Source organism: Larimichthys crocea, chromosome VII (assembly GCF_000972845.2).
Source record: "Larimichthys crocea isolate SSNF chromosome VII, L_crocea_2.0, whole genome shotgun sequence".
Classification (NCBI taxonomy): Eukaryota; Metazoa; Chordata; class Actinopteri; family Sciaenidae; genus Larimichthys; species Larimichthys crocea.
In genome coordinates, this window is record NC_040017.1 from 10,706,632 (window position 1) to 10,731,185 (window position 24,554).

Here is a 24,554-nt window from a genome sequence, read left to right on the forward strand (position 1 = left end):
ATGGCCACTATAACATAATCTTAACCATCATAAACACACGCCTGTCCGATCCTTAACCAGTTTTTCTACGACATTTACCACAGGACGTTTGGTACAGACATACTGCGAGTGCGAGTCACACATAGATTTAATTGCATACTTGTAAAAAGAGTGACAACACACAGAGAAGCTCAGCAAGCAGGAAAGTCTGACTGATGTAACATCTTAGGAACAATGGTGTTTCAAAAACTCGAGAAAACAATGCAGTCACACTGAAGTGTTTTAGTGGATGCAAAACTCAAACTTTAAACATGTCACAAACATGAGTGAGGCCTTTTGTACCTGTCCTATCAACATACAGAGGGCAGTGTGGTCACAGCATGGATCGTACATGTCCAGATGTGACTGTTGATTTCTTTTTCCATACTTGTTATTAAAGTCCAAGGAATCTACAGTTTGTGCAATTGTTACACAATGTGCCCACATCAGCCAAATCAACTCAACCTTAAACGGCATTTTAATAAAGACTTGTGTACAGGTAGCTGTTTCAGCTGTGTTTTTCTCACACGTCTCTACAGCTGTCTGCCTGCAAAGGCCTGCAAAACAGCTAGCGTTTTCACTTCTCAAAGCTGTTTTTCATGTGAAAGTCTACTTTCTGCCGTTTTAGTATATAACTACAGTGATTAAGTGCTGCCAAAACACAGGTGACTTCCACCTAATGCTGTGCCTGTAAACAAATCCCATGTAGAACAGATGCAAGACTGGCGCTACTGCTGCTGCTGCTGCTGCTCTGTTAAGTCTTTAAAAGTGAAGGCCGGCTAAAATATTCTCTTACAAGAGTGCACACACACACGCACACAAAATATTTAAGCTCCATACAGTTTTACGTATAGATCACTCTGGCAGCAGTCAGCCTGGGCCACAAACCTGTCAGTACAGCAGACCCTGCGGCGGCACATACAGTGTCAGCTGTCCATGTAGCTACATATATACAGTACTGTACTGCATATAGAAAGAGACAGAGCGAGACAGAAGGAAAAGTGCCATGTTGCTGACACACTGTAGTAGGGATGGAAGCCTCAGGCCTGAAAGACACCGTACAGTACTGTGAATGCACTGGCTGAAACAGAATTCAGGCACCTCGTCAATTATGAATGAAGTCGGATAGGTAGTGAATGCATGCCATGATGTGCAGTGTGTGTATCAGTGTGAGAGTAAGTAGCAGTGTTTAGGAAAATAGCATGAAGCAGAGAGCTGGATGCGTTTGTGTTCTTGCATGTGTATGATATGTGTATGAAAGCCATTTTTAGTCTTTTGTCTATTCATTTCTTATCTCTCTATGTAGAAAACTAAAACCTGCCTCCCTCCCTCCATCCCTTCCTCTCCACTCGCTCCCTAATTATCTCTAACGTGAACATCTTGTCCTGTTACACTGTGTTTCAAGGCTGTTTCACAGGCCACAATATTTGAGAAGTTAACAGGGAGTACTGTCCTGCTTGTCTCTGCTCGCTTCTTCTTCTTCTTCTCCTCTGTCACTTTCTCCCCCAGTACTTCCTCTCTCCCTGTCACTCTCGGAGGTGAACGTCTTGTCCTGTTACACTGTGTTTCTGAGCTCCTCTCAGAATGTGACACTCGAGAAGTGAATAGGTAGTATCAGCACCTCGTGGAGAACAAGAGGTGCTTTAGCTGCCGCGTAAAAAATGCTGCAGTGTGCTCGGCTCGGCTCTGCTCTGCACTGCAACTGAAAAAACAACTAACCCGTCAGTCGCATTTGGACTGGAGCACTATGTTAGGTGACTAAGTGTCACTTTGACAATTCGGAGAAAAATCCTGCCAAGTAAGGAAGGAAGGGAGAGAAACAGCTTTGTTTTAATGTGGTTTTGGTGGCAGCAGTAGACAAAGGCTTGTGTTGTGTTCAGACTGACGAGAGCACTGTGTCGTCGTCTTAGCACAGACGGGGTCCTGACGCAGAGGACTCCCACAAAAAAACGTCACTTTTTCTGCAACGCAGTGCAACGTCATTCAGCGGTGCACTGTGTTAGCCAAGTGCATAAAATCCAGGCAGGCTACTTTGCAACATGAACAGGGTATTCTACTTTTCTCCTCATGATTAAAAGAGAATCAAACTGATTTTCCTGGATCGTGTTTCATCTTCTCACCGGTACCTGTAGCAACACGCCAACGCAGCCCCTTGTGTTTTTTAATGCAGTGCTATTTTTAGTCTGACCACCTGCTTAGAGAAGCAGGTTTGAGTTGATTTTCAATTCCAAGACCATCAGTGCAAAGGAGGGAGTAATGCTCTGTGGTCCCTGAATGATAAGTGTTAATGTGCCCTTGGAGAAAGACAAAGAAAGGGACTGACTCAGTGGAAGTGTGATTGCATCCACATGACACGGTAGAAACTGGAAAACAGTGTGCGTTCTTAGCCTGTTTACAATAAAACACTGCGCAGATTATTTCAGGTTTCTTTATAAAAACTTTTTTTATGGTGGCAGAGAGAGACAGTTAGCTGCACAAACCCACATGAAAAGGAAACCTATGTTGATAGTCGGTGGTGTCACACCCTGTCTAATATTATTTACTTCACTGTCTTATAATGTATGTAGTAGGATGTATCATGTGCATACCTGTAGCTCACACAAACACACACACACACACACAAACATACTGTCAACATGGAAGTTCAGTGCAAGTATGTGTGTTTCTGTGCGCGAGTGTGTGGGTGGGAGGCATGGTGTGTGTGTGTGTCTAACCGCAGTGCTCTCCTTCTCAGCAGCCCACCATTAAACCTTGGTGCCAGCCCTCTCCCAGCACACCAGGATTAACAGCACTTAAATGGGCCTGTTAGTACACCACCTCCTCTTTGCCTCCCACGCCGACTAGTGCACATGGTGCAGCCCACAGCTTTGCGCTCGCAATGCACACTGCCTCTGTTGTTTTTTGTTCTCCGCTCGCCCCCCAACCACCTAAGCCTCCTCTAATAAATGGTGCCGAAGTGTACTCAGAGGGGGGCTAAGCCCAGAACATCCTCTGTTTTATGGACCTATTGGAATCTGAGTGGATGACAGGAGGAGGAAAAGAGGGAGGGAGGGTGGTAGATCCTGAGACTGAACCAGATGGATGGGCTATGATCAAAATGTCAGTCTCTCCCTCCCTCTCTTTGTTATTGTCTCTCTTTGCTTTTCTCTGTCTGGTTATCACATGCCCCTTGTGACAAATCATAAACAGAAGGACTGAAACGGATGCACACACACTAACACACACAAACATACTGGGAAGAGATGGATGCCCACCACAGGAATCAATAAATAAAATGGATTCCCATTTGAGACTGTTGGCCATGGCGCAGCTGGCAGAAAGATAGATGGACGAATGGATGGATGGGAGAATGGACTGTGTGTGTGTGTGTGTGTGTGTGTGTGTGTGTGTGTGTGTGTGTGTGTGTGTGGGAGACTTTCAGGGGAGGCTCGGGGGGATTTTGTCTGTACATGAGCATGGAAAGGCCACCCTCACATAATACCAGGGGGTGTATTGTTCACAGCCATCTACTGGCCTCAAATGAGAAATTCCAGAAATTACTAGAGAGCAACAGACGGAGGAACTGAGAGAGACAGGAAGAGACGGCAGTGCACAGAGCGATTGAGAGCTGCCTCATAGATCCATTAAGATCAATCTAACTACTGCACACCATGTCCAGTTGGTTGGCTGATCATGTATAGTAGCTAAGAATATTAATAACAGATCATTCTTGTTTTTTTTACAAACAAGGTCTTGTAGTTTTCGCCCCTTTGTTTCTAACACCGAGAGCTAATAACGCAGCATCGCTACAGCAGTCTGTCAAGTCTGACAGCACCAGAAATGTGCAGTGGTCCAATGAGACAGGCTGTAAACAAGCCAACAGTAGGGGTGTGCCATATCATGTCACTGTGTCATATTATGACATTAAGGATTTTGCAACGTGGTTATTTATCATGACTTTAATTAACTTTGTTGCTGGCTCCGCTGTGGATGTTTTAGTTCTAAAAGTGGAGATGCAGATATGCAAATATGTGTTCTGAGGTTTTCAGACCAAAGAAAGTGTTATTAACCACCCAGCCAAATATAAATGATTAAAAATATGGACAAGTTTATGAAATTAGGTGTCAAAATCAGGTAAAAATCTGCAGTATTCTCAGCTCCAGTACTGTCGGGGCGTGTCTGCTGAAGGTGCTGAAGTCACACCCAAAAACAGAAAATCATGTTACTTTATCTATTATTGTTAATTATCTACTGGTCCCTACTATAATAAGCTGCTCTGTTTAAGGGGTATTCTGCATGTGGAAAAGACAATTCATACAAAGGTCACTATTGTATATGGAAATGACGGCTGAGTTTAGAGAGCTGTTTTTGAAGAAATGAATTAACTTTGACTAAGGAAGCAAAAAAAGTAAAACTAATGGTCATCCCCACTGGCAAAACATTTTTTTTCTAATCTAATTACTTTGCTTTGTGCACGCTCAGTACATTTTTTTTATGTGAAGGCATATAAAAAAAGAGCTCTTCTCAAAATACACGGTGTAATGCGAACAATGTTTTAGTGTCAGCGTGAATTTTTTTTAGAAAGAGTAATTAATTTCTGGAAAACATGGTCTTTGGAGAAAATCATTTCCTTTCACAGACAGAGAAGACGCCGGTAGCCAACGCCTTATGTGCTTTCTGTTAGAAAAGAAAAGCAAGAGATATTCTTGCTAATTCATATTCATACCATATGGCATATCATATGGGAATACAGTATGTAACTGCCACCTGACACTGACAAGGATATAAAGCAACACGCCATCATTGCCATGTTACTTCTTGTGTGTTTCATCTTGAAACAGATGGAAGGTTAAAAGAGGAAACATTGTGTCCCATTTCTTATTCAAGTCGTACGGATTACTGCAGCATATGGAGCGAGTGCAGTGTTGAAACACTCATCAGGATGTAACAAACATGTTTTCAACACATTTGTATTTCTGGGTTGGGTAAAAAAAAAAACACATTTGTTAACAACATATGTTGTGTCAATATGGTCTTACATTAACATGTGGCTTTGAACACTAACATGTGAAATATGGTCCCAAACTGAATGTGTGTGCTGAAAAGGATTTCATATTGGTTCCCTTTGTCTTCAGATATAACTTCAAATAAAATAAATCAGCAAGGTAGATGCCAGGAGGTTTTCAGGAGCGTGATTTTTGATTTGCTGCCTACCTTTTTTATCTCTTCAGGCAGTGGGTGGACTGGAGGACAGTGAAGAACCATCTTCTCCCCCTGCTGCTCTGCCTCCATACATCTGTCCTCGTCTCCTGGAAACAAGTGCAGCAGAATTAGCTGTACAGGAAACGCCACACAATGTGTGTTACATTATGTTATAGTTTTGCTCTTGGGGATGCAAACTAGGGCTGTAACTAACTATTATTTTCACTACTGATTCATCTGTTTAGTACTTTAATTAATGGAATAATTTATTATATTAGTATTTATACTCTAGATATGATTAAATAAAGTTGTAAATTTGCTGCTCAAGGAGTTAATTTCATTTTGACTCTACTGGAAGTAATGGACCTAAACTTTCTTCATTAGTTTGCAACTGAGTCAAAACAATGAAATCAAAGGGAGCCTTAAAGGGAGAAATGCAAGATATTGAACACATTTTTTTTCTGATATATTGGTTCTCAAACTCTTGAGGTCTTGAGAGGTGAACTCTGTGTATCTGTGTTTCCCGTTTTCTGTCCATTCTTATATAAAATCCACTCTCTTCAAACTAGAACACAATGGGCAACAGCAGCAGCAGCAGCAGAAAGAAATAAACTGTGTGTAAATGTATGTGTAAAAAAACTCAAAAAGAAAACTCTGAGAAAACTATTTCTATGACCCTGACGAACATTCACCACCCTTTTAAGGACAGAAGTGGGTGATACTTTCAAACTGATGAATAGCACTTAGCCACTCAGGTTAATGTGAGGGTAAATCCCTTAGCGTGATGTCCACCATATTAAACCCATTTGCTGTACACTTCATTCAATAGATTAAATCACTCAAGCTTATGGCTTTAAGCTTATAGACTGTAGACTATGGTATTTTACAGCTAAGGGTTTTTTGACTTCACAGCTATACGTTGGTCTGCCCTCCAATGCAGAGCAACACAAGGTTTAACAAAGACTGATTCTGTCCGTCTATCTGTGTGTGCATGCTTTCAGGACATTTATCTATCCGCTCACCATTAGCGAGGCAAAAAGCATCACGCCAACTCAACACTTGACCTCAGATTAAATACCTCTGGCTAATTTAGGGCCAGGGGTCACTCCTATCAGATGGTCCCCTGTGCACGGCTGCATGCCAGACATTAAATGCCCTCGCAGACCATCAGAGGGAAACAGAGTGAGAGGAAAACACAGGGAAAATGTACAGCACAAACACACAAGCTTTTGTGCCTGGAGCACAATGCATGCAGACTGACACACATCCATATGAACTCATGCAAAGACAGGCAGGTTTAACGTCACACACACACACACACACACTAAAACATTCAAGCACTAGCATGTAAACGAGCATGTGTACTCCCTCTGTTTCTTTCACACCCACACACACACACACACCAGTGCAGGACACACAAAGCCTGCCTAATCAAAGAGCAGGCTTCATGCTCATGCACGCTAATAGCCTGATTGCCCCCCTACTGTCTCTAGGCTCTGCAGTTAAAACACAGCAGAGATCCTCAATCACGGGCTCACACAACTCCGATAAATTAGTAACGCCCCCGTGACAGCACTAAGCAGGCCTCTCCTTTTTAGACGGACTCAGATAGAAAGGGCTGATTTTGCATGACAACTGTTCCCGCGTGACATTTTGTCCATTTTAGCCCTGATTGAACTATTAATCAGTCTAATGTGAGAGAGGCAAGCTGTTCATAAATTCATCTATTCTGCATGGACGCATGCCTGAGTCGTGACGGGAAACAAACACGAACATATAAACTCATGAGGGCCCACAGTTTGGCACGAGCACAGAAACAAGGACCGAGGGGCTACTGAGACAGGGAGCGCCCGAGACGTATAAATGTCTTCAACCCGCCTCCTCCTCAAGGACGCAGATGGAGTTGAAATAATCTGATCTTTTGCACTACCTCCTGGACTCTCTGTCATTGTCATTTCTGACTACCTCCACTATATGCTGTGACTTTCATTCATCTGTTCACAGCCTAATTTAACTGCACACAGTCCTTTATCCCTTTATATTTTTAATATAGTCTTTGTATAGATGTTTAGCATGGGTTAACTTCTTAACACAGTTAATATATTTATCTTCCATGTAAATGTTAAATTCCCCTGCACATTTTTAATTCCTCTGTACATATTTAATCCCGTGCAAATGTTTAATTTCTCTGCAAATGTTTACTCTCTCTGTACATATTTACATTTAGATTTATCTCAGGTTAGTTTTAACGTACGGTAATTTAATTTTAATGTATGTTTAATGTTGAATGCTTGAATTTCCTTTGGGATCAATAAAGTATCTATCTATCTAGAATAGATAGAGCAATATGAAGGTTGTTGTAGTGCTATCTAGGCCTCCTTCTTGCTCAAAATTGCAGTATATGAAATAAATGAATAAAACAAACTGAATTGAACAGCTTTTTTTAGAAATGACGCCAATCTCCAAAACTGGCACAGCTAGCTAAACCTGTAAACAAATCAGTGCGGTCTCTCTCCTCTCACACTGAAATCACCACCAAGAATGACGCTTTGTGATTTTAACTCGTACCGACGTGTAAAAAGAATAAACCTACCCATAGTCAACAGCGTCTTTCCGGATTAATAAGAAAATAATCATAAAAAAAGACCGACAAGTACTTTCGACTGACTTTCTCCTGGCTTGTCCATGCTCTCTGTCTGTTGCTATGGCTACGACGCAGCCTCGTTACGTAAACACGCAGTCCAGACGCCACAGAGCGTCCAGAGCTCCGGTTAGAGCAGGAAGGTTCCTATCAAAATAAGAGCATTGTAAAAGGGAGAAGAAAAAAATGTAATATGAGAATTTGAGTATATTCATATACAAAACAATAACGTGTAATATAGTGCAAAATGACTTAATTAAGCTGTTACATCAAATTAACAAAAAATAAATACAAATAAAAACAGATTTTGCTGGAGGAGAAAATGCTCCAATATTCCCTATCAAGATCATCTTAACTCTCGACCATAATTAAAACATAATTTAAAAACGCCATTCTCATTCTCTATGGTATCACTGTATCCCCTTGAGTCAGTTAACCAACACCACAACCACCTTAACCGCCTTTGCTCTCAGGGGATGGGAGCTTCACTTGGTAATGCTTATCAGTACAATTTTATGCTTTAGCAGCTGGAGGCTTCACATGAACATGAACAGGCATTCCTGTGAGTATTTGGCACAGCAGAGTCAAAGGATGAGTTCATGGAGATACGAGAAGATGGAACCTCTCATGTATCTTTATACATTCCTGATGTCACTAGATAGACTAACAAGTATAGTTTCTAAAACGTCAGCGCTCTACCAGTAGTGCACACAAATTACTGGCTGAATAATTTTTGTGAGGATGAGTTCAGTAAACTCACCTTCAAAATAAATGTAAATAAAATAAATGGTTACACTATTGTGTGTAAAATACAGACACACAGTGCCTTGAAGTCACATTTGTTCAGCTCTGTCTGCTTGTATAGGTCACACTCCATGCTCTGTTTGTGTTTTGTGCATTTAATTCATTGCCTCAGAAGTAATATGAAAATAACAGCCAGACATTACCGCAGGGGCTTTGACAGGACCAATCGTTTCATGGTAATAGATGGTTTACAAATGACTTTAGACAGATATTATTTTCCCCTTTATACATAATATCATTGCCCTAATGTTGCCCCCGCCCTAATAGAGAGTCAGAGAGACATCTCTGCCATGATTTCATTTGCAATGAATGTCGTGCTATTTATGGACTCGTCAATGAATCGTGCAGACTCAGTTGCTCTGATGCAGATTTCACTCGCCCACGTGAGTCTAGCCTACCTTCCGTGCTTGTTTATCTGCCTCCACAGCAGAAAAAAAAAAGGTTAACGTGACAAAAGGGGCAACAAATGTACTCAGGCAGAGACAATAATCAAACCTCGCACCCTGCTGTGCCAAAGAGGGGAGAGGGAAGACAAGCCGTCTCTGTGTATCCACCCACAGCCCCCCTCTTTCTGTCTCACTCCCTCTTAACCTCTCTGAAACCGGTCATATCCTCAAATGCCCCTGTGGCAAGGGCATAAGAAGAGGGAGTTGGTAGGAAAGATCTAATGCAGCATCATATACAAAGCACTATAACTGGACCACAACTGACAATTAGGTTGTCCTGTATAAAGTTTATCAGAGCTCTATTTGTAGAGACAGCCTGTTTTCAGAATAATCTAATTGCATATGGAGTATTTTGGCTACAACAGTGTTAATAATTTAAATAATTTAAACATAGCTCATATCTATTTCACTTTAGCTTGTCTGATTATTACATTGATAATTGATGGCAATTGGACTTAACACAAAAATAATTACATTATATAAAGTGTTTCTTTGTGGTAATTGTTTGTGGAACCACTAGACAGTGTTTTAGGCAGTCTCTGTGGCAAAAGCAAATTAACCTAATTTGGGAAGGTGCATCCAGTGTTTTAGAGGCACTGAGCCTGCAGGGACCAGGAGCTTGGCATCTATTGAGTTTGTTTCCGGCACGCTATGCTGTGTGGGCAAGTGTATAATGAAGCATGCTGGGTGAGTGCTTGTGTGTGTGCAAGAGAGAAAGAGGGGAAGGAGACGGATAAGGAGGGGCGCGTGTGTGCGTGTGTGTGTGCACTGATTTAAAGGGAAGAGTGGGGGGGTGGAGATGACCCACTATTCTTTTTTTGGCATGAAATGACTAATATTGTCACGCTTGACATATTTGGGCTAGGCTATGCAGGACAAATCTGATGGCCAACCATGCAGGCTGAACTCACCAAAATCCCCACAAAACACAACAAGAGCAGCACTCCACACACAAAACTGTGACTGACAATGAAGGAGTAGCATTAAGAAACACCCTGTACGAAACAACACGTACACTGTGAAATTAAAAGTCTTTCTGGAGTCTAACTTTTATGATATGAGTTAAGTAACCCAAATAACATCCACTGCTTTCACTGTGCTCAACAGATGTCAGCTGCTTTCCTTCATATTTCTTTGTGTGATGCCACATGGCCCTCTTGCGCACTGTACAAGTCCTATCCACTTCATCTAAATGCAAGTCTTCACCACCTGTTATGCTACATCACGGTGTGGTACTCCCCCTGATCCTGTTTTGCCAGCCTCTCACCAGGTGTCTGTTTTTCCTGTTTACTTTGTTGGTGAAAACCCCACGTATGATTCATGAAAAATTTGAAGACCGCTGATTTGCTCATACCCACACATCCCAGGCAATTTGTCACTGGCAAGCGTATATCCCTAGAAAATCCCACATAAGTCCTCAGAGCAACATGTGGACACTAATGTGGAACAAATAACACCAAAATCCTAATTATAGCCCAACAACTAAAATAGGAATAAGAGTGTATAAGAGAGTATAACTGATGAATCTATAATAAATCTCTAAAAACATGCCTTACAAACTATATTGAACTTTTGGTGATATGTTAGGAAACACAGTTTGCGTTCACAGGTATTAAACTAAAATGACAGATTAAGTTCTAAAATTCTAAAGATATAAAGCATATATATGTTATAAAGACAGGTATCATTGGCCTTTATGGAGGGTAGACTCTTGTCTTATCTCTGTGGGTTCATACCAATAACAGTATAAAAAATGGAAAATGGTCACCCATAGGTTTCCAAAGCACCGTTTTGAAGCCAAAAATATGCCTTGCTGGCTGCCACCATGTTGGATGTACTGCTTCTTCCGCCTCCTGGCTAATCTAAATATCAGCAAAGACGTGGATCATCTCTGGACCTAAGGTGGGCTGAATGGCGCCTGGGTGCCCTAATAAGCCATCTGTAACAGCATCTACATGTCAATCAAATCGGCCACGCTGCTAATTATTAATTCATTAGAAAGTAATTAACTCACAGTTGTTACAAATGGTGAAATTAGCTATAGAGACCAAAACTGTTTTTTGTACCAGGCTGTAAACATGTTTATTTCTGCTGTGGAGTTGGGAATTTTAATATGGGGGCTTATGGAGACTGACTCACTTCTGCAACCAGCCTCGGGCTCAAGTGGCTCATGGAGTTACAGATTACAGACTTCTGCATTGGCTTAATTTCCCAGCCACTGAGGTTGCTGCTTGGTTTGTATGTAGTCCAACGCACCCAGAAGAGGGCAGTGTAATAACTCAAGGAAATGTATGCTTTGATCTGCAAATAAGAAGTATTAGAAATACTACATTTTAGAAATAGCGCCCCAGTAAAGCGTAAAACTGAGATAGCTGATCTTGTGATAAAAATTTGTCGCAGTGGAAGTTATTCAATGAGACCGCTTGACTAGCTAACGTTATTATCACGTTAGCTTTGCTAACATTAGCATCATACATTAGCCTCTTGTGTTTCACATTTTTTTCTTAGAATTAAAAAAAAACTGTTGCTATAGCGCAAAGGTAGCCTAAAAAAAGAGGGCAATGTTACATTAAAATGTTACATCATACAGTTATACAATTATCATAATTATCATATAATTATAGAACGATCATACTGAATTGCTGTAATATATATATTATACAAGTCATTTGTCAGGTCAGGTCACCTGGTTAGAAAGAATTTTACTTTGTCAATAAGCTTCAAACTGCCCCACCTTTCCAACATCTGAACTGGTTATATGGCATATAAAATTCAAATAGTTACCTCTTGTTATTTGGAGCCACTAGTGTGTGAAGTAGGACAGCTTTAAAATCTTAGACTAACTCAACCCTTCTTTGTTTTACACAGGCATTTGTCCAACTAGATAACTGTCATTTATGTGACTCTGTGTCTTCAGGTTGATTTGTATGTCTGTCTCTCTGCCTGTCTGTCTTTATCCTTCTTGTTACGTCTCCCTGCCTAGCGTTTTTCCTCTCCACCCGTCTCCCTCTGCTTGCATCTTTTCATGGCTGTTTGCTTGCCTGCATGTCTGTCTTTTTGCTTATCTGCAGGACTATTAAGTGTGTGTGTGTCTGTGTGTGAGTGAGTGAGTGTGTGCGTGTACTGAATGGATTTGCATGAGAGCCAGTGGGGTGACCCTGCTCTCTCACGCCAAGACTTCTGTGGAACAAATAGGACTAGTCGGCTGTCGTGACAGCACTCACATCAGTTTAAATAAGAGTGCAGCGCTACAGACGTGTGTGTGTGCGCGTCTGTGTGTGAATGTGTGTTTAAGCAAGGAGCCAGGCACGCATTTAGTCAAAGACTTTCTGTGTGTGTGTGTGTGTGTGTGTGTGTGTGTGTGTGTGTGTGTGTGTGTTTTTCGCCTACTGAGCATGCAATATCTTGCAAAATTTGAGGTTTTGTGAAGAGGAAGACAGCGATATTAACAGTTTAATGAGCTCAGTGGGGTTCACACACACACAGGCCAAAAGCACTCCACAGAGTTTCTTTGAAAAGGAACAGGTTTGTCCTGTAAGGCCAACCTGGCCTCTGAATAAATGAACGCTGTCACAGGGTTAAATAGAGTTCACTCCAACATGCATCACTGCAATATAAATGAGTGCCACCTACAATTATGAATTATACCCTTTGTTATACTTATGATGCCTGAAATGAGAATGTTATTGTAGAAGGTGCAGTCACGTAGCCTACGGCTAATTGTTAGATCAAATGAAGTTAAATTTTCTTTAGATGAGTTACCTTAACAAGGGTTCGTTTTAAGTCTTGTTTCCTTATTTGCATGTTCCCATTCTGTCATATAAGTGTCATATAAAACGATGCATACTGCTAAATTGAACTTGAACCCTGAAGAGCATTTGTTTTTTTTTGTGTCACGTGACTCACAATGAGCTGCATGTAATGTAATTCACACTTTATCCTAGCACAGTTAAATAATGATGCAACTAAATAAAAGCTGACATCACCAAATAAAGATTTATATATATATTTCGGGTGTTTTAACACTGTACATCAAGTATGAACCATAATATCTCCAACTACCCTGTTTGCTGACGGTGTCCTCCTTTGAGGGTGTCATTATGTGTTTGTATCGTGGCTGTTGTTTACTGTGCCTTGCAACTGTGGGAAAAGTGTCATACAAATGAGTACTTATGTACCCTAAGATGATTATAGTTTTAGTCCGTAACTGCATTTTCTAGTTTTAGATTTATTGTACTATGAAAAATATTTGTTTTGGAGGCAAAACCAAAGATAAACATTTGATGTGTTTGTCAAGTCATGACTATGGTTAGGCAGTGGTGCTCCTTAAAAAAAAGGATAGAAATTAGAGGTTCAGCTATTTAACATCAAAAGAATCCATGGTGTTATTTTTATTTTTTATATAATTATGCTAGATTATGATATTATTGTACTGTTATGCACAAAGTCTTGGATAACGTGGAATGATATCATGAGTGCTGTACAGTGGAATAGGTGGTGGAAAGAGCTATATAGTGAAATAATTCAAACATTAATTTGGCTTTAAACATGGGACTTTTGGGACTCATGGGAATATGCCAACACTAACTATAAAAAAGCCCAACAGGGCAAGAAATAATTTACCTGTTTTCTCCTCCGAAATCAGTTTAGGGGATTTGTTTAAAGTTTGTATGTGATTCTCTGACTGCTTTTGTTTCTTATCGATTTCTTGCCAGATCCCATTCATTCATTTGGTGAGTGTCATTTTATAAGAAAGATGGTGAGATGTAGAAAAATGAACTGTAACCAACTGCAATTATCCATTCAGCGTTCAACCAATCATTAGATCACTGTATGTCAGTGCTTGCATCAGATTAATAAATGTCTATATCTTACAACAATAATCATTTTGTGTTTTAACATGGTCAATGGAAAAATATGTGCAAATTATTTTATAGCGAGGGCTTCCCTTTGTTCCCATCAACCCAATCAGGTAATGTGAATTTTGGATGCCTACACAGCTTCTGCGTCACCACACACCCTGAGGCGTGACGGCTGATGAAACACAGGGAAGATATGCGTCACATACCAGGACAGGGGAGATGAGAGTGATGCGTGCAGCCGATGACTCTTGCATTGGAAACCCTATTCACTATATGGTAAGTCACGAAGGCATTTGCATCTCTTTACCCACCCTGAAGCTGTGAAGTGAGTCCTTTGAGCTGTGTCCCGGCAGGGTAGTAGCCTGATTGCATGGATAACACACATCATATACACACATACACACACATGCACTGCCAGCCACCCCGAGGCGACCACAACTCTGGTCTCATGAGAATAAAAAAAAAGATGGAAAGAGGAGAGAAAAAAAAGAGAAAGAGTGAAAGAGACAGGGAGTCAATGTATGTGTGTGACCGTGAGTGAGCTGGCTGTGAGACATAATTACGGCAGATTAGTGAAGCCACACTGAGAACCTGAGTTGGAGCCGTCTGGACCCAGAGACAATGACCTCTGGGATAGAGGCTCTTACATGTCACACTCACACACACACACACACACACACACACACACACACACACACACACACAGAAAAAGACCCACACGGAAAGGCAGAGTTAAGTGGAAAAAATACAGAACATCTACACACTTATCCGCTGGTTATAAATTCCAAACTGAGCTGCATGTTTTTAGTCTGTCAGCAGGATCATCAGTTCATGAATCCCAGAGGTATCACAAAATTCCAACATGAATAACATCAATGAAGCAATGACATTAAGGACACTGTGATGAATTATCAGATAAAGGCCACCTGCCATCCGCAGACACACATACTACTGCACACATGGTAGAAGGTCGCTACAGTGTTAAATGTGGTTTCTGAAGCAAATGTGGTATGACAGTTGCTTTGCTTTAATGAAAATGCAACATCAAATGAACCATCTGAAGCGGAGATATGTCATCAGGGCCGCAGTTGTTAAATCTGAACATCTGGAGCCTGTTTCACAAAAGAACTGCTTATACACGGATTGCAAATGGTGTCATGCTTTGTTGCTACCAAATTGCAGATACACTGTCAGTCCTACAAGACCCAAAATTAATTTGCGTTGATAATAATTATAATAATAATAATAATAATAAGAAGAAGAAGAAGAAGAAGAAGAAGAAAAAGGAGAAGAAGAAGAAGAAGAAGAGGAACAAGAAATAAGAAAACTTATATATAGTACATTTCATTGGAAAATATGCAATACAATTTGCTTTACAAATAACTATGTAAAAGCTCATTTGAAATTATAAGTTTTGTATTTTTATATGAACTAGATGCATCATTACTATAGACTTGAATTCTGGACTGTGAACAGTTAATGTGAAAGTCAGCAGACCACAGTAATCTGTAATCAGAACATCAACAGTGGGGAAGTCAGTGATGTTGTCTGGAGTGAGGCCGTAAAATGATTTGAAAACCATAAGAGATAATTAGGCCAGTGAGGAGATTTCAGTGTCTGTATGATAATACGTGCAACACAGGATGCTGTGTTTTGAACCACTTGATAGGTTTCTTAGAAAAAACTGTGAGCAGAGTATCAGAGTAATCAAGATCTATGTAAACAAAAGCACAGTCTTTATATGGTGAAAGATCTCTGTAATAGTGTTGAGAGAATGCGTACCAAAATGTAAAATTTGTTTCTCTTTTCACTGATCTGAAAATCTGATATCCTCATTTAAGTGAGGAAAAGTTTGAGCAATCCAATCCATTTTTTCTAAAAATGTAATTTACAAGACTGTTGACCAGATAAGCCAGTGAAGCAGAGATGTAGAGGTGTGTGTCATCTGTATAGAAGCAGACGATTAAATATTTGCAGATGATATAACAGAATGACAGCATATACAGACAGAAAAGAAGGGGGCCCAGGATTGAACCTTGGGTCACACCACACAAAACATTCACTCCACTCAAACATAGCTCCTCACATCTCTACCTGTTATATAGTACAACCTTTAGATACCTGCTTCTGTGTACTCTCATTTAAGTTGAATAAAGGTTGTTTAATTTTTGTTAAGATGGTTAAGGTGTCAGTTGTAAGAGATACAGTGAGGAGACGCAAAAGGACACTTGTGAGGGCATTGAAACAGTGTATAAAAATGTACAGGTTCAATAGACAGTTTTGGGGAAGTTGACGCATTTGTTTGACAGAACAAAGAACTTCCAGCCTTCTGTTTTCACTCACTTCTTTTCCTCCTGTGAAAGACTGGCAAACAACAAAGAATGCTGATTTTTTTTCTTTTCTTTCTGCAGAATGCCTGCTCATTACTTGTGTGTGTGTGTGTGTGTGTGTGTGTGTGTGTGTGTGTGTCTCTGGGCAGCACTCCAGTCTGTCATCTCAATCTGATCTCTATCACCCACGGCTGTCTGGCTGGGGTTATCTAGCCAGAGGACCACCCCTGCTGAAGGGAAGAGGAGTGAAACACAGGAGCACCAATATTTTTACATCCTCTTTCCTACTTCCTTCTTAACTGTTTTTTTTCCACTTGTCATTCATTAACACCTGCCCCCTTATCCTCAGCTCTCACCTGTCCTCCTGTCATTCTCATTGCATTTACGTATCTTCTCACCTGGAATGATCACTTTATTTTCTACCTCCATCACATCCCACTTCCTCGTTTTTCACACAAATAGCACATTCATACAGTGAGTTACTATAAGCCAGGACCTTTAGACACTATAGGAACCAATGGACATTTTGGGAAATACACTTTGCGTTCTTGCAAATAAGTTAGATAAGGAGCTAACACTCTCATATCTGTCCATGAAATATAAAAACCACCATACTGAGACCATACTGTGAGCACAATACACTTTATTGTTTATTGGACTTGTACAAAAACAAGTATAAAGACATCTAGTTGTAGTTTTACATTAGGTTATGTGCTGGACTATTTAATTACATTTAAATCTTCTGTTAGACAGAGCCAGGCGAGCTGTACATGCATACTTTTTTTGGTTTGGTTTTGTTTAGTGTTCATGTGTGCAGCATAGTCTTGAACCCTGATCAGGAAACAGTGTTCACAGCATTCATTGTGTGGTCCCTGCACGTAGCATCAGTCCAGAGCAGATCCCTCTCTCACCACCTGCTTTGTATCGATGTTGTAATTCTCAATTTCCAGATAAAAAACAAAACAAAATACTCAGACTCTGGACATCCCCCCACAGCCATTAGAATAAGTCAAATTATAGACCCTGCAGCTAATGGAAAACTGCATAAACCTAAACACAGCCGTCTCACATCACAAGTGGCCCACCCTTTGTGTCAGTGTTGATGGTTCCTTCCTCACTTCCTTACTGTGAGATAAGGAGTTGGTCCGGCCCTTTGGAGGGGTGTGTGTCTTAATCAAGATCACTCTGCAGAAACACAAGCAGAGTGAATGAATTAGACTTGGCAGAGACCAGGGGAGAGTTTATTAGGATTGGGATCTTGGAGGGCGTACAGGGATATGGCCATATATACAAAGTTATCCAATTCAATTTCGCTACTCATATTGTTTTGTCTGTTATTGACTCTGGTGGGGCTGCCAACATTCAGGCGTAGCATTTCCTCTCTTAACACAGTAAGGAAAAACGTAGAAGAGGGGAAAAAGACAAACTGCTTTCCTTGTAAGTAAATAGGCTCAGGGTTGAGTTAAAGCACATCCCTCAGTTTCTGCATATTTTCCTTTCTATACTGGCCTAATTCATTTTTCATAGTTAATCTGGCAAATGAATAATCCTTAATTAGACTGCAATCCAAGATGAGATTATAATCCTTTGATCATCAAATCTTCCACTGAAAGCTGAACTTCACAGTGTCAGTCTGATCTTTTGCATGGCTAAGCAAGGTGTTTGCATTTGAGCTGTCCCAGATTTTTTCCCTTTGGTAATGCTCGCTGCATATCATAGTTAATTAACACATGCAGTTAGACACACACATAAGAAAAAAGCTGACGTACGCACACATACACAGATGTAAGCACTGCTTTCACACACCCAAACCCACCCTTTCTCTGTAGCAGAAAGTGCACATTAACACATCTTTAAAACCTGACATTTATATCACTCCTTCTCTCAACTCCCCCTCTCAAAATTGTTTGCTCTATTGGCTGCGGTATTGTTGGTTCCATTTGAATCCCTAGCTACTAATTAGGCATTTGTTTTGAATTTTTCTCTTGATTTTGCCTGGTCGTTACTTTTCCCACATTTGCATGTGAGGCACGGGCACGCCCGGCTATTAAAACTATCTCAGGGCGGGGACACACACACACACACACACACATAAATGACATATGAGAAAGAGACAAAAGGGAGATGATGATTATCAAAGCCATGTTCTTTAGAGGTTAAGAGGAGCAGCAACATAATGATGAATGTCTTGTTATTTAGAAGAAAATTTCACATCAGGCATTCATAAATCCTCCGGCATAATCTTAGAGAACTAATAGGAAACACACAAAGATACATCACTATGATCTCTATATAAATATCTATTTGTGGGTGTGATTTTCAGGACAAACTGCACTAATGCATCATTTCCAAAGTCTGTGGTAAACTAGGACGCTAGCCGTGAGACTAAAGATATATCGTTGTATAAATAAAGCTTGTGACGTGCTGCCAACTTTAGATTCCCACTCATCAGCCGAAGTCGTGAAAGGTTCCTCGGCCCCGGCCTACAAACACTAACTCACGCTGCAAACAGAGCTACGGTGACGTATTAACCACACATGTCTGAGCATGTGTAGTACACACAGCAAACTACACACATCACCTGTATGTATGTGTGTCTGTGTGTGTGTGAGTGGCTCCCGTGTTGCCTTGACAACCTGCTGCCGTTTCTCTTTTTGTTTGCCCTTGGAGCCAAGAGCGGACTAACACCAACGCAAGAGCAGAAAATCAGAACAGAGGGAGGACGGAGAATGACATCCTACTGGGCTTTTCATCTCACCTCTCGAGTGAATGACACCCACGGCTCTCCCACCTGCTTTCACCTGTCAGGCAGCAAATGTAGGCTGATCATGCTGATATGACTACAGGGAGGGAGGGAAGAGAGGTACGAGTCTCCTGTGAGCTACGTGATCTCAGGAAGTGGTTGAACTGCTAAAATGTGTGCAACATTTTGGTCCAGGCTGGAGGCCAGTTCTTGTGTCTTCCTTTGGCTTGAAGTTAACACATCATATCTTGTTTTGTTCAACCCCTACAAAAACTGGAGTATAAAAATGACAAACTGCAGTTTTACAGGTTATTATGTGCTGGACTATTTCTTGGCAGGGAGCAGTAACGTCCTCAAATCTTCTTGGCAACTTCAGTGTCAACAAGACCCCCCCCCCAAAATAACTTATTTTCTTCTTTTTATTATTTTAGTATTTTTGTTTTTGAGTGTATTACACAAACGAAATATGACGTGATGTGAATATGTGTATGATGTGAATTAGTGCGTTTTAGAGGTGCTGCTACACTAATTATGTTACCTTTGCACAGAGCCATGGTAGCTGGTAACTTTTTAAATGGCTGCTGCTATAGACATACAGATATGAGAGTGGTATATATCGTCTCATCTCAATCTTGGCAAGAAAGTGAACAGATACAACACATTATTACTTTGAGCAAGACACAGGACATGGCCTCAACAGCACACTTATCACAAGTATCAAGAGGTCCGAGGTAGGGATGGGAATTGTTAAGATTTTTACGATTCCGATTCCATTATCGATTCTGCTTAACGATTCGATCCTTTATCGATTCTCTTATCGATTCTTATTTGGGAAAAAAAGGAGAACAAACAGTTTGATCAGCATCAACTTTGTTTAGTTAGAAGTATCACGACCTTACAAAACCAACAGCGAGGTCAAAAGAGGCCCATAGCCTAGATAATAGTAACGATGTGTAACTGTGGCAAGAAGCACATCGCGCCAACATGGTAGGCAGTGTGTTACTTAATAGAGTTACCTTCCGTAGTAACTGCAGAGGTAGTCATAGCCTGGTTGCTGCCGCTGCTGCTAGGTTGAGATTCATCTCCAGTCCGAAGCGTGTCAGAAACACGACATTCATTTAAAAATATTGTATGTTGTGTGCGCAAATGTTTCTGCATATTCGTCATGTTCCCTCCCGACACTGTTATCTCCACTTTGCAATGATTGCAAATTGCCCTGTTGCCATCTTTTTTGGTAAAATGCAGCAAAACTTTGGAGCATTTGAACCGAGTGGGTGCCATTGTTTACTACTGATTGCACTGCAGTGCAAAACTTGCAGAAGTTACGTGGCGTAATTTGTCGTGCTTGCTGGAATCGAGCATGCATAACTTTTTGCGGAAGTCACGTGACGTAATTCGTGCTTTCTGGAATTGATAAGACAATCGTTAGATAAACTGCCAAACGATTCCATGGAATTGAAACACACGGAACTGGTTCTCAACAAGAACCGGTTTCTCGATTCCCATCCCTAGTCAGAGGTCAGTTACAGACACAAGATTGACCAAGGACATATAGGCAATTTCCATTGGAAAAGAAAAGAGAAGACATTGGAGCAGTCACTGTCGCAACACTATCCGCAGAACCTGGTATTTATGTTTGAGCACATTTTTTAAGGACTAAATAATTTTATAAACCCAGGAGAGCAAAATATCATCAGTAACTGTTTTTTATTTTGTTTTCAGTCATGCAATACCAGCAATATATTTCAAATGTACAGAAATCTTCTACCATTGGAGACTAACAGAGTGATGCAAACGTACATCCTGCCCTTGTTGCTTCTTTCCACAATATACCCCACAATCTCCATCTTACAGAGCAGCTGTGTTTGGCAGTAAACATCAGTTGGCTTGTACAAGTACAAACAGCTTAAGACAGAGTCAGTGAAAATGATCTGAAACAACCACTGTCCTCGACAGCGGAAATGCTCTGAGAGTTTGGAATAGAAACAGAGCAGAACAGGTAAGCGTGCACAAAGAGGTCTGGTATTTCTCTGTCTCCATCTCCCTTGTTTAGGGTGTGTGCGGGATATTTACCAGAGTACCAGACACTGTAGTCCTGAGCCCACCAATATCCTGTGACCCCCCCTAGCACCTTGTCAAACTACAGTGTGTGCACATGTTTGCAGTTCAATCAGGGGTGACTTTGTGACTGCAAAAAAAAATATCAGATGATTGGGGACCATGACACCCCCAAGGCGTGTTGCCAAGGTTATGAGAGAAAGGAAAAAAACAACAAACATAGTAGTAAAAACACCACAGACAAATGACAGACCAGGCTGTCAATATATGACTGACAATCTTTCTTTAATTGCAAAATGAAAAAACATTTGAGGTTGGACAGGAGGTGTTGGGAAGTTCTGGTCAAGGCACATTTCCTAATAATTTGTGATATCAAATATATTTAGGAGGAAATGTGACTCCTGTCTGTTCACTGGCAACTTTTTTCCCCCCCAGTGTATAAAATGTAACTTTTGTACAGTTTATCAAGATAAAAGCTTTGGCGAGAGGTTCAGATAGATGGTTGGGTGACCAAAGTATGTGAGTTTGACACTTGAGATTTACAAGTTTGTTCTAGTTTTTTGGTTTATTATAATCATTAACATCATAACATCTTGGTTTATTTAACCATATCAGGATGAGTTCTTAACCATAACCTCTGAAGTTACTAAAAGACAAGCATAAAAACATTTAGAATATTTTGTTGCCAGGAGAAGATACTGTCTGAAAAACAAATGTAACATTCTGACAGTGAATTTGTTGCATACATCATCTTTTGCATATCATTATAAGCTTTTCCTCATTGTATACAGGATATACATGTTATGTTTTCATTATTTATGAATCTGTTGCTTTACTATTGATTTAATCAATGAACTTGTGACTTCTCTGTTAGGAAGCAGGCTCCAATTACCATGACGCCAACAACGTTTTGTTTTGTGTAATGCTGTCTCACTGTAGAGAGACAGTATTACTCAGGTGCGATTTGTTATTCTGTTTAAACAGGATGTATGATCATCTACCATAGAAATCTACCAAAGAAGACCGTGTGGGAGTGAGAGGAACATTGTGCAACTCTGTGAACTAAGTGTTGACATTTTTGTTAGTCTTTAGGGGATCAGAGGTCTGACATGAATGATATAGATCAAGAAAACAAAACTGCCACCTGGACAGATCCCATTGTGTCCTCCTGTGTACGAGATTTTGAGCTGAGACTGACAGCCAAAGAAATACACTATCTATATACACACTATGAGGTACAGTACTATTCTGAATCATATAGATTTTACACCGGAAACCTTTGTTCAGTGTTTCCTAACGTGTGGCTGACTAATGCTAGAAGAGTCATACAGTGAGTCACATGATTGTTTAATGGCTCTGACATTTTTACAACTTCTATTTTGTCTTTTCTATCTATAGATGCTGTTGCTCCTCTTCCTAGTCACCATGTTGAACTGCTATACTTCTACAGTAGCCCGGAAAGGACAAACTACACAAGACAGGTCAGAATGTTAGTTTCACAGCCAGCGTAGTTTCACCTTTACACTTGGAAGGAGTGATGCAACACGGTTGCAATCAACAACTAGACCATTAAATGCTCATTAAGAAACAAAAGATTACAAATGAGTCATTGAGACAGAAAAGAAATTTGGTTCATTTAGAACAGGTTCACATGTGGCAGACACTGGCGAGACTGGAAAATGTTTTTCCTGTCAGACTTCCCGGTCAGTGATGGAGGGTTTTACATGGAGAAAGCAACACATGCTGTCACCACATTACCTGCCTAACACACATGCCCACAGCATGTGTTGACTAGACGAGTCCATGGAGAAGGCTTATATGCTTCACCGGCGTCTCTTTAAACAGTCATTTTAAATAATGTTTTTTTGTTGTAATCCAGCTTAAAATGCATCCATCCAGCTCATTCCAGCAGTGGAACGTTTATTTGTCTTATCTGGTTTATTATCATTGTTTTTGTGGGAGGAGGAGAAGGAGGAGGAAGGTGGGGGTATATGTGTGTGAGGCTGGCGTACGTGCAGGACGGTGTGTGAGCCTTGGTGGAGGATAGGGATGCCTTATATTAGTGTTGGATATTTCATTAAACTGTATTAGTAATTGCCTGATTCTATTTGCAATCCTGTTTTAATCCTGTTTCAACCATGTAAAGCTTCGGGAGTTTGTTTTGAAAAGTGCTGCATGAATAAAGTTTATTCATGATGATTATTGTTATTATGAGAGGTGAGTCACTTCAGCTACAAATTGCAAAGTAGGGTACAGAGTTTTGCAGGCTGACTGCAGAAGGCTGGAATGCAGGCCTGCTGTGGCTAGTTAGCCAAGCCGAGCTAAGGCAGCATGCGGCACAGTAAATAAAGTGCAGTCTGTGCTGTTCTGTTACATGGTCTGTTCTGTTCTGGTCTCCAGGATAATCGGGACGAATGGAGAGCAGCTGTTTTGTTTTTTTTTGTTTTTTGGGGGGGGTTGGTGGTGGTTGGAGGGTGAAAGAGCAAAATAGAGGAGGGCAGAAGTTTTACATGGGAAAAGAATGTGAATGAAATTAGTGGGAAGGGAACAAGCCCAAGGCTACTTATCAGAAAACATCAAATCCAGGCCTGATACATACAGGAGCTGCAGTGATATAGGGGGTAACAGGGCAGGTGTAACATAAACAACACAAGAGACTTTTCTGCTTTTAGGGATTCTTTTGCCTATGTGTGAAGAGGAGAGGCGACAGTCAACGAGGCAAACCTTGAAGTCGTGAGTTGGGAGTTTTAGTCATTTAGGATTCCCCTGAGATCCCGGGGTGACTCATGGTACAGCAGCAAGCTATGACGTAAGCACTCATTTTCTGGGGGGGTGGGATCGTGTTCTCTGTCCTGTGTACTGTTGTCCCTCTCCATGACCTTTTTTTTTTTTAATGTCTCAGATCTCAGAGGCTCTTTCACAGTCATCATCCCTCCTTTAATTGTCCTCACTATCTCCATTTACAGATCTCCCTCTTGCTGCTTGTGTGACTGCTGTCCCGTCTCAGGGACAGATGGGAGAGAGAGAGAGAGAGAGAAAGAGGGAGAAAAGAAAGTGGTGCAGCGGAGGGAGGAGGGATGAGTTTCACAGACGGGCCACCAGGCTACACACATTCCTCACGGGCTGTGCATCCTGTTCTTTGGTCCCCACCTCCACCAAAGCTCACACACCACTCGCTGCACGTACGCACGCCTCACACACTCTCAAACACTCTCAAACATGTACCCCCCACCTCCTCCTTCTCCACCACCTCCCACGCTGTTGCCCACTCTTCCTCCAGCATACTCCCTATGAGACAGGAAGTGGTGACTTTTTCTTTCTTTATTCCCTACTTTCTTTTTTCCTTTCTTTCTGTTTATTCATTATTGTTTTGTTCGGCGAGCTGCTTCCTGCACCGGTGTTTTCTTTTCTCTCTGACTGCATGAGCTGTTTTCCATTTTACCTGGATGATGGGGAACAAAATGGCTTTGA

General features: G+C 41.0%; 1 protein-coding gene across 5 annotated transcripts in view; it reads right to left on the reverse strand.

The window, feature by feature from the left end:
- The window catches only part of lekr1 (Leucine-, glutamate- and lysine-rich protein 1), a 72,320-nt gene extending 64,368 nt beyond the window's left edge, over positions 1-7,952 (reverse strand). For 3 of the 5 annotated variants that reach the window (XM_027280795.1, XM_027280794.1, XM_027280793.1), the window contains exons 1-2: positions 7,793-7,809; positions 5,212-5,306 (exon numbers count right to left, since the gene is read on the reverse strand). Coding sequence is in view for 2 of the 5 variants with exons in the window: in XM_019278971.2 (XP_019134516.2) it covers positions 5,212-5,306; positions 7,793-7,796 (99 nt within the window). In the remaining 3 variants the exon portion in view is untranslated. Of the gene's footprint in view, positions 1-5,211; positions 5,307-7,792 lie in introns of all 5 variants that reach the window. The other 2 variants (XM_019278971.2, XM_019278970.2) reach the window with 1 other exon arrangement.
- Between the last annotated feature and the right edge of the window lie 16,602 nt (positions 7,953-24,554).